Here is an 11,809-nt window from a genome sequence, read left to right as displayed (position 1 = left end):
TGATGAACAGTGATGTCCTTTCTCTTGTTCTTTTGCTAGATTACTCTGATGAAGCTGCTCTTCTTGTGAAGTGTTTTCTATTTCATGTGTGGAGAAAGTGGAATTACCTCAGACAGCTTGTGTGTTCTGTAATGGGATTTTCCACACTGCAGGAGCTGAGCAGCAAGGTTGCAGTCCTTCCTATACAGGTCCTGTGGAAAATGTACATATATTTACTGTGACCTATCAGGGACAAATAATTGGAACATGAAAAGCTTAAGTTTGTAGTGCTTATGAAATATGTGACCAGTGGCATAACAAGGGGCTTGTGGACCCCAGTGCTAAAATTGTTGTCACAAATTATTTTCGATGAATAAAAAATGCCCAGATAAATGGCTCCACATAGCAGTTTCTTAGATGCCTAAGACATTTGCAGAGTAGTACATTTATTACAATATTGTTGTTTGTTTACAATAAGAAATGCTTCCAAATCTATTTGTACCTATCTGTAAAGTATCACAGTGACATAATCAGCTAAGTCACTTAAATCATTCCAATGTAAAAATGTAAATTTTGTGAAATGAATAATAATGGAACAAATTTGATTTCCTGATAGGTGCAACATAATTTACTACTAACCACTCTCAACACAAGATGCTGGAACTGTAGTAATATTGGAGTTAAAAAACCAAAACAAAACTATACAGTGATGGTTGGTTATATCTGTGGAAAAGGAAACGTGCTAGTTATCCCTGGCTTGATAGCTATTGCAATTATAATAATAATAATGTAATAATAGTTGTGTAGTACCTAAACATGTTATATATTTATGTACTCTGTTTTGTAAGTCCACTAATTATATACTTGGCTGAACAGTATGTTAACAAAGTTTAGCACGGAATAATGACGTTTCAGTGCCTGACAAGAACTAACATTAAAATGCTATATAAAGATAGTATCATTATTGAAATAATCATAGGAATAATGTTTTCCCAAAATGATGTACCCACTTAGTCTCTCAAAGCAAACAAAGACAGACATCATCTTTGGAAGTATACACTGAAGAGACCTTTATTTTAGTTTCAGTGTAGTTTTAATGCTTTCAGTACCTCTCTCTCTTAAACACAGCTCACCCATCAGCTACAGTGTTAAATCTGCCCACGAAAAGCATACTGCTAATAACACAATCTCATTAGCATTGAGATTTACCATTGCAGGAATTCTGAATCCGTGCCACTGATTATGTTGTGATGAAATAGCCAGCTCTGCTCTTTAATCTATCCATAGTCTAATAGCCTTTCTCTGATGTATTCTTATTCAGTCTATCCAAATTATTCACTGGGCAACTCCAAATATTTTGGGCTTTTATGCGTTCATGAAAGACACTGTATCAAAGCACATTTCCCTCAAAATCTGTCATTTTGTTATACTGAATCAGGTAAATGCTATTTGCTTGCACATGTGTCAATTCATTCACAGTTGTTCTCCGCTCAAAGCAATGATATTGCTCCAGATACCAGTTCATTCCTTTCAATCTGGTAACTGCAAACATGTTCTTTCCACTCATGTTTTGTAGTCACTGTTATCATTTATCATTTATTTATTATTCTGTCATTGAGTTCTGTTTTATGGTACTTGATACAAGCTTCAGTGATCATTATTATCTTATTTGTATTAGTGCATACATATACTTTCTTAAACTGATAATGAATTTGAACTATTGTATTATTAAAACTGAGAAATTACGCTCTCTTTAAAAGCATTCCTTTCAATAAGACTCACATTGTCTTCTCTTAGCTTTTCAATGGTGATCTTGGCCTCCATCAGGTGGTTATTGAGTACGATGATCTCACGACTGAGTTCCCTTTTCTCTTCCTCATATTGCTGTGTCTGATAAAGGGAGAGGCAAAGCACTGTCAATTATTTTATGAATTGCAACCATATTTCAATTCAACATTGGTTCTGCTGCTACAGAACAACATGGAGTAAAATTATAGGTTAACACTTTTAACCTAAGCCTTAATTCATATCCATTATTCATCAGAAAACATCAGGCCTGCACATAATGTCTCTGTGGTTTTCCACGTTTGTAGAAATTGTACAGCAAAACCTTTAAAAGGGCAAAATGAAGCAGAGTCATCCAGCACACCACTCTTTAATAGTTTATTCAGTCAACTTAGGCAGTCAGATCGTAGTTTAAATATTTGATTTACAAAAGAAAAGCTAAGTGGGTGTTCTTTTAGACAATTCCTTATCATTGTTACCACTCAATCAAATTTAACAATGTTCAACTTAAGCTGAAAAACTCCGCTGGTCATGTGTCACTTTTAATGAGGCAACCAATTAAAAAAGAGGGTAAAACTGAACTGAAGAGTGAATGTGGACTGTACAGCAGGACAGATTTATTCACATTCATGAATAAAATGCTCAGCTCTAAGATAAATATTTATTCACTGGCGTATGTATGATCCTAGAGAGTGTTTAAAAACTCCAGCAGCTCTACTGTGTCTGATCCTCTCAGACCAGAGCAACACACACTAACACACCACTACCACATCAGTGTTACTGCAGTACTGAGAATGATCCTCCACCCAAATAGTACCTGCTCTATGAGGGTCCATGTAATTGTAGAACTACAAAGTGCACCTTTATAGTAAATGGAGCTGATAAAATGGACAATGAGTGTAGAAATAAGGAGGTTGTTAATGTTTTGACTGATTAGTGTATATAATCATTCAATTGGCTTTAAGGAGGTTCTGGACTGCTGTCCAGTGACAGGAGTGATCGGGAGTGGCTTTGCTCAAGCTGTACTCAACAGGGATGAAAACTCTGACTTTGAATGACAATGATGTCAGCTGGTGGAAGGAGCACTTTGTGGAACTCCTAAACCTGAGAGACATGCCTCCCTCATGGAAGTCAGGGTCAGATGCCTCTGGGGTATCAGACTCCATTTCTCTGGTGGACATCACTGAGGTAGTTGGCAAGCTTCATGGTGGCAAGGCACCAGGGATGAGATTTGCTCAGAAATGTTTAAGGTTCTGGATGTTGTGGGGCTGTCACAGCTGACATATCTCTGCAATATTGCACAGACAACGGGAACAGTACTCTTGGACTGTCAGACTGTGGTGGTGGTCCCTATTTTTAAGAAAGCCTCCCTGGGAAAGTTTATGCCAAGGAGGTAGAAATGAGACTCTGACCAGTAGTCAAATCTCGAATTGAAGAAGAACAATGCGGATTCTGTCCCGGCCGTGTGTTATGAGTCTTTCAGTGACCATTTTCTGTATTTCCCCTACTGCTTTCCCGTAATGTGCAGGTCTGTGATTGGCCACACAAGGGATACATTCAGGGCTCTCTCCATGCAACCTGGAAAAACACCTGTCTAGACCAACCTGGCACTCGCAGCATCACTCTTCACTTTTGCTTTGCTTGTAAATTTTGTGAATGCTTTGTTAGATTCTGTGAAAGTCTCTCTGGACATTTGGGAAGTAGGGACCAAGAGCCATTATGATCACTTCATTGTTTCTACGATTATTGTACAATTTATCATCTCCACTTACTGTATTAAGTACTATATATACGTTTTTAAACACCTCATCTCGGATTTGTTTCTCCGAGATGAAACACTTCCCTTCATCTTGGGGTGTCCCTTGATCTTGGAGTGTCTCAACTTGGTAAACGGACAAAGAGACTTATATACATCTTTACCAACAGAATGCCTGAGGATCTTAATTTTATTTCTTACAATGCAGCAAAGCTGATGGCTGCATTGATAACTGTTGTGACACACTTTTATTAACTTCCTCTCAGCAATGTACAATAATTAGTTGTTTGCTATACAACTTAATTATTGCTGTGGTGTGATGCATCATTGCCATGGAAACATCTGTTCAATCAGGGAATGCATTCTGCACTCTGCCATCCACTGGGACTTGACAATGATTAACGTGTAATCTGACTGGGACTTCAAAGCTTGTTTATTGCAGGTAAGATCAAAATATTTTAGTAGTGTATCTGGTGAAAAGAAACTGGGGTTGTGTGGGTGTGTAGCTGTATGGGTATATGTTTGTTTTCTGGTTGGTGTTTCAGATTCTGAATCCCCTGAGAGGCAATTAGTTTGCAGTTGGAGTCACACAGGGCTAATGCTTAAATGTTGTTTTTCTTCAAAACAAATCATATTTACCTCAGAAAGACAATACCTAAAATGGCTACAAATCAGCATCAAAAAACATGCCAGCAACATCTGCCAGTGTGCTTTCTGAATATGAATTAGTGCTTATTTATTTACCAGCTGCCTTTTATATTGACCAAGAGAAATTGTTCTTGGAATAAAATCTTGTTACGTTAACATGAATTACATTGAAAGTGTGTTTGAGCAAGAGAACACCAAAATGTAAAAGGCTCTGCCCTCCAGGACCAATATTGCCTATTCCAAGTTTAAATATATTGGTTGATCAGCAACAACATTACTGTATAAATATGTCTCAGGTTTCCTGGCTGTGTCATTAAAGCCAGATGTATTAGTTGTATTAAGTCAGCTTTCCATCCTGTCCTGTTCCTCTCTGACTCTAGGTGATTCCACAGCATACACATTTTGTAGTTATTAAAATTATATACCTTTGTGATTCTTTCATTCAAGAAATATACTGTGTGCCCTGTTTGAGTTATCTTCTCACAAAGCTGATCTTTGTTGCTGCCTTTTTATTAACCATATTTTTTTAAATGACAGGTCAAAGGCAGTTATTTTGTTCAAGTTGCGTTTTCCTGCAGTATCCATTTTTCAGTGTGCCCTGCACTAGAAACAGGGTCCTATTGAACTAGCTTTGCAGATCATCAAAAGAAGCTGCAGTCCACAATGAGACTAAAGTAAATTGTTCCAACAGGAACCACAAGCTGGAACGCAAAAAGTTAAAAGAATGAAGAGAGAAAAAAGAAAAACACACAAAAAGGCATTTTATTTTTCAAATTCCTTAAGTAAATCTTCATATTCTTAATATGCAGGATCACATTGTGAATGTCTGATTTTGTGTATAATTTCATTTAGTGTCTTTGAAAAGATGCATATACTGATGTATTGTGTAATACTGAAATGGCCAACTTTGTTCAGTTGTTTGTTCATAATAATAAACATGGAAATCCCCAAAATGTAATGGCTTCAGTCTTTGAAGTTTATCTGATTTCATTCATATTTTTTAGAATCTTATTCATTTCCACTCATTGTCTGTTTTATGGTAACCTAAAGGATGCATTTGAGAGGTAGCCCACCATTTTCTATTAAGATGGCTTCTAGGAAATGACTCAACCTAACCAGACAGTGAAGTGTTAACAGTATTGCCAGTTGTCAGAGAGCAAAATTGCTGACCTATTCACACATTCCTTAGAGTTATGGCTCTGTAACAAGGTTTCATCACAGGCCTAATGCTTTAGCAATTGACTGTATTCCATCTTTGATCGTGTAATTGCTTTGAGAGTGATGAGTACCCAGCACAATGAGGCTGCTGGTACTATTGATCATAGCACTCACTTGACACAGTGCAAAAGCCATTCTCATTCTGCCAAATCTACTCCTTGTCTTCTGTTGCTGTGCCAGTGTGTCAAAACTCAGCTGTTCTGGTTCTCTTTTAGCCTTTAGCTTGTTACTTTGTTTTGTCTTATATTTGATATAAGCTGCTAAACCTTTTTTGGTAACTAGTGTCATTTAAGTAATTATTGTTATTACTTCATGTATACTAGTTTTGCATATGCATAACTTGTACCTTCATTCACTGACCATTTTATCAAGTGCACTTTGTAGATATACAGTTTTTGACTGTTGGGAAGGATGCACCCCAGGACCACTGCTGACCAGATATTATTTGAGTGAAGGGCCATTCCTAGCACAGAAGTGACACCAACATGGTAGTGGCTGTCATGCTGGTATGACTGCTCCTGGCACAGCAGTGTTGCTGAAGACACATCATTGTTACTGTTGGATTAAGAATAGTCAAAGTCAAAATTTATGTACGTAGTGCCTTTTATAACAGGTGCTGTCACAAAGCAGCACAGAAAAATCCGGGTCTGAACCCCAATGAGCAAGTCAGTGGTGACAGTGGCAAGGAAAAACTTCCTAAGAGCAAGAGGAAGAAACCTTGAGAGGAAACAAGACTCAAAAAGGGAGCCCATCCTTCTCTGGTCGACACTGCATAGGAAGCATTAGTATAAAATATAATACAAAAAAGACGGAGTAATGATTAATTTGATTAGTTTTGGTTTATGGAGAAGCAGCAACATCATCAGGAGGGTCAGTTCATGAAGGTGAGGTTTGTACAGTATTGTACAACATGAAGCTCAATGGTGGTCAAACTGGTTAGAAGGCTGAGAAGAACTCAATCAAGGCAGAAGAAGCAACAGTATCAGACTACACAGGATGGGGAGTTATTCAACTCGACAAAGTTAATGAAAACACACGGAGAGTCAGTTCTGTAAAGAGTGACTGATCACAGATTACAGTACTAAGAGAGTGCAGCACAGACTCCAGCAGGTCTAGTTATTTCAGCCTAACTAAAAGGAAGACACCAGAAAGGTAACACAGACATGAGGGCTGTACAAAGACACATTTCCTTGGTCAGAGAATAATAAAAGATCATTTACAATATTCACCAGCGCTGTCTCTGTACTATGATGTGGCCTAAAACCAGACCGAAATTTATCATGTATATATTCCTATGCAAATAGGAACTTAATTGTTTTGTCATAACTTTCCCAAGATCTTTGATACAAAGGAGAGATTTGAGATAAGACTATAATTTGATAGTTTGCAGGGATCAAGGTTAGCTTTCTTAATCAGAGGTCTAATTATTGCTAGTTTATGAGCTTTTGGGATATATCCAAGGCTAAGAGAGGAGTTTATTATTGACAGAATATTTCTGGCAAAATTTCTTTGAGTAAACCTGTAGGAGTCAGATCTAACATACAAGTAGAAGATTTTGTGGAGGAAACAATTTTAACTAGTTCATTTTGTTGAAGTAAGGTATTATTCCAACCTCTCTGCAGTAGTTACAGTATTCTCAAGATCTAGACCAGCACTGTAAGGCCATATAATAGCATAATTGTGCATTCTGAATTTTCTGCCTAATTTATTAATTTTTTTATCACTAAAGAAATGCATAAAATCATTACTGCTATAGGCTATAGGCATCTGGGATTCAGTAACTATTTGGTTCTTAAGCTACGTTCACATTATAAGTCTCACAGCTCAAATTGGTCAGAACCAAATTGCTGCAAAGATAATTAACTCTGATCAGCTCTCAGCTTCATTATTAGAGCGAGATGAAGGCAAAAAAGGTGCGATGTGTTGCTTTTCCACCGTTTAGAGGCTTTATCTTCTGTTTGGTGCTTATGCCATGGTAACACTGAATGACGGCGCATGCGCAGTGAAAAAAAGCACATGATTCCAATCTGAGTGTTCAAATTAAGGTCGCATGGCCACAAATCAGATACATATCTGATCTAGGACCACATATGAAAGTGACTCAGGTCGGACTTGAAAACATCAGATTTGTGTGTCCACACAGCCCTGAAAACATCAGATGTGAGTCACATTAGGGCAAAAAAATCTGATTTGTGCCACTTCAGCATGGTAACATGAACATAGCCTTAGTTATTTTCTAAATTATGCTAAATAATAATCTAGGATTATTCTTATTGTTTTCTAAGAGAGGAGAGAGAGGCTGAGTGTGCTGCAGTAAGTGCTGTTATATAGTCTATAATGCTCTCCCTCAGGTCAGACTGGAACACTTCTAGTTTAGGTGCCATATCGTTCTAGTTGTCTGACAGTCTGTTTAAAAGCTTGAGTATGATCATTATACCATGGGGCAATTTTACTTTTTAATGGAGCCACATTATCTAGATTAAAGTATCCTGTAAGCACTTGGTCATAGTATCTAATTTGGTAGGATTAGATGGACAGTTGATAGAAGCTGATAATTGAGGAAGGTTTCTGATAAAGCTACCTTCTGTGGTGGAAATTATAGTCCGCTTTACACAATAGCATGGTGATGAACATACATTACCACTAAAGCGAATTTCATATGAGTATAAGTAATGATCTGATACTTCTGTGCTCTGGAGAGAATGGTTATCTATGTTTACACCAAAGATCAGAATTAAGTCTCAAGTGTGGCTGCAGTAATGAATGGGCCCCTTTATGTTTTGAGTGAAACCTACAGAGTCTACGAGAAATAAATGGATGTTATGTATATGTATGTACACTGCTCAAAAAAATAAAGGGAACACTCAAATAACAAATAAATCCTAGATCTGAATGAATGAAATATTCTCATTGAATACTTTGTTCTGTACAAATTTGAATGTGCTGACAACAAAATCACACAAAAATCATCAATGGAAATCAAATTTATTAACCAATGGAGGCCTGGATTTGGAGTCACAGACAAAATTAAAGTGGAAAAACACACTACAGGCTGATCCAACTTTGATGTAATGTCCTTAAAACAAATAAAAACGAGGCTCAGTATTGTGTGTGGCTTCCACGTGCCTGTATGACCTCCCTACAATGCCTGAGCATGCTCGTGATGAGGTGGCGGGTGGTCTCCTGAGGGATCTCCTCCCAGACCTGGACTAAAGCATCCGTCAACTCCTGGACAGTCTGTGGTGCAACATGGCGTTGGTGGATGGAGCGAGACATGATGTCCCAGATGTGCTCAATCGGATTCAGGTCTGGGGAATGGGCGGGCCAGTCCATAGCTTCAATGCCTTCATCTTGCAGGAACTGCAGACACACTACAGCCACATGAGGTCTAGCATTGTCCTGCATTAGGAGGAACCCAGGGTCAACTGCACCAGCATATGGTCTCACAAGGGGTCTGAGGATCTCATCTCGGTACCTAAAGGCAGTCAGGCTACCTCTGGTGAGCACATGGAGGGCTGTGCGGCCCTCCAAAGAAATGCCATCCCACACCATTACTGACCCACTGCCAAACCGGTCATGCTGAAGGATGTTGCAGGCAGCAGATCGCTCTCCATGGCGAATTTGCCAATCCTGGTGTTCTCTGGCAAATGCCATGCCCCCATCTGTGGATGTCGGGCCCTCATACCATCCTCATGGAGTCAGTTTCTAACTGTTTGTGAAGATACATGCATATTTGTGTCCTGCTGGAGGTCATTTTGCAGGGCTCTGGCAGTGCTCCTCCTGTTCCTCCTTGCACAAAGGCGGAGGTAGTGGTCCTGCTGCTGGGTTGTTGCCCTCCTGCGGCCTCCTCCATGTCTCCTGATGTACTGGCCTGTCTCCTGGTAGCAGCTCCAGCCTCTGGACACTGCGCTGACAGACACAGCAAACCTTGTTGCCACAGCTCACATTGATGTGCCATCCTGGATGAGCTGCACTACCTGAGCCACTTATATGGGTTGATATATATTTATTTAGTTAAAATTTTCCTCTTTTGATGAATCCTCTTTTGAGGATTGATTTCTGTATAGCTTTCTTCCTCTTGCTCTTATAGAGATTTTCCTTGTCACTGTTGCCACTGCCTTTGTTATGGGGGCTTGGACCTGGATTTTTCTGTGAAGCTGTTTTGTGATGCCTGTTGTAAAAAAAGTACTATATACTATATAAACTTTGACTTGACGTATATTCTCAGCTGTAGGTGATTTCAACCACTGTGATTTACTGACAGTACAACCCAAATCACCAATTTGTGAAATTTCCCAGAGAGGAACTCTGGATCAAATATACAGCAATGTTTGTGGTGTCTACAAAGCTATGCCATGACCCTACTTTGAACAGTCAGACAACATCTTTTTGTTTCTAAACTTGACATAGAAACAACTCCTCAAGCAAGTTCCTCCAGTAAGAAAAAGAGGATTGTGTTACTGAAATAGAGGAATTATATTGTATTGAATTATATTATTGTATGCAGAAATTAATTATTCATAGGTTTGACAACATTTAGGGACACTACAGAAAAACTAAATGTTCTAAGAATACTTTTAAAAACTGACGAAAACATCTAATTCTATAGATTAAAATCTATTTTTAGCAGTGAAATATTATTATTGTTGTACTTATACCCACTTGTGGCATCCCATTGCTTCACCTATTGGTAACGGTGTCATTGTTACTCTGATACATATTCTATGCCTCATGCTGCATCCTTGCCCTAGCCCAACAGTTGGAGTAAAGTGAGTTGCTCGGCTACATTGAAAACGAGGGTTGCCCTCAATGTACTTCCGAGTCAAAATAAAGGTTAATTGATTGATTGAAAAGGGTGGAGAGCCCTCTCTGGGTCGGGGATAGGCTCTTGCCTCAAGTGGAGGAGTTCAAGTATCTCGGGGTCTTGTTCACGAGTGATGGTACAAGGGAGCGGGAGATTGACAGGCGGATTGGTGCTGGGTCAGCAGTGATGCGGGCTCTTTACCGGTCTGTTGTGGTAAAGAAAGAGCTGAGCCATAAGGCAAGGCTCTCGATTTACCGGTCGATCTACGTTCCCACCCTCACCTATGGTCATGAGCTTTGGGTAATGACCGAAAGAATAAGATCGCGAATACAAGCGGCCGAAATGAGTTTCCTCCGCAGGGTGTCTGGACTCTCCCTTAGAGATAGGGTGAGAAGTTCAGTCATCCGGGAGGGACTCGGAGTAGAGCCGCTGCTTCTTCACGTCGAGAGGAGCCGGCTGAGGTGGTTCGGACATCTGGTTAGGATGCCTCCTGGACGCCTCCCTCGGGAGGTGTCACAGGCGAGTCCACCTGGGAGGAGACCCCGGGGAAGACCCAGGACACGCTGGCGCGACTATATCGCCCAGCTGGCCTGGGAGCGCCTCGGAATCCCCCTTGGAGAGCTGGTGGAAGTGGCTGGGGAAAGGGAGGTCTGGGCTTCATTGCTTAGGATGCTGCCCCCGCGACCCGAACCCCGGAGAAGCGGAAGATAATGGATGGATGGATGGATGATTGATTGAAGTGCTGCACTTTATTGCCTTGTCTTGTGATTAATCACAGCCAAGCTGAGGTACTGTAGCTGTAATCAAGAGAGTGTTTCCCATGTCAAGTAAACAGCTGTTCAAGCCTTTCCCTTTGGGGAATCATCAGTCTGCTAAACATGAGTGAGGCCATGTTATAAGTCAGGTATACTGCTTTATAGTATAATAATACTAATACTAATACTAATACTAATACTACTACTAATAAAAAATAATAAGTCAAATGCACATTGTTTTGTGAATGTTATGAATTCCAAACCACAGACACACACAAATACAAAACACACAAAGTGGATATTATCAGCCTCAAACACATCAATCTGGAGATTAACAGCACAACACTCACTGAGCTCAGTCATAACTTGTTCAAAATCAAAACCAGCTCATTATTCAGCCATAGAATATCTGACATTTCCAAAATAAGACAGCCTGGAACTGCTATTTTTCTACATTGTTGATTGGTAAATGTGAGAAGCACCTCTCACAAGGTGCAGTGACCGGTGCCCAGCAGTGCGACAGATTATAACTGTTGGGAATGTTTTTTTTAATTAATTTTCTGAATTCACTTTCCAAATTTACAGACACAAATCAGCATAATAATGTATTTAGTAGAAAAAGTCATACTTTAAAAAAATGTCATATTTCATATTTTGCTTGTGGCAACAAGTGGAAGGTGTCCAGTGCTCTTATTGAACACAATACGTCAATTAATATTATTTAACCATATTTCAGCTCAGTTTAGTCATAAGCTATTACAAACATGCTTTATGACCATTGTTCATGTAGTGTAACTTAAACTAACTTTAAGGCAAAGGCAGCTGCCACCTAATTTAACATTTATTAGAACAAATAAACAGCTG

At 39.4% G+C, this 11,809-nt stretch overlaps 1 protein-coding gene across 1 annotated transcript in view; it reads right to left on the bottom strand.

Annotated features, from left to right (window-relative positions):
• Positions 1 to 11,809, bottom strand: part of LOC108437015 (brain-enriched guanylate kinase-associated protein) — a 43,972-nt gene that overhangs the window by 2,858 nt on the left and 29,305 nt on the right. Inside the window, exons 5-6 of the mRNA XM_017713836.2 lie at positions 1,762 to 1,869; positions 108 to 191 (exon numbers count right to left, since the gene is read on the bottom strand). Coding sequence (XP_017569325.2) covers positions 108 to 191; positions 1,762 to 1,869 — 192 coding nt within the window. The remainder of the gene's footprint in view (positions 1 to 107; positions 192 to 1,761; positions 1,870 to 11,809) is intronic.

This window comes from Pygocentrus nattereri, chromosome 10, assembly GCF_015220715.1.
Source record: "Pygocentrus nattereri isolate fPygNat1 chromosome 10, fPygNat1.pri, whole genome shotgun sequence".
Taxonomy (NCBI): Eukaryota; Metazoa; Chordata; class Actinopteri; order Characiformes; family Serrasalmidae; genus Pygocentrus; species Pygocentrus nattereri.
The sequence above is the reverse complement of the archived record's forward strand: the minus strand, read 5'-3'. Positions and strand labels throughout refer to the sequence as shown.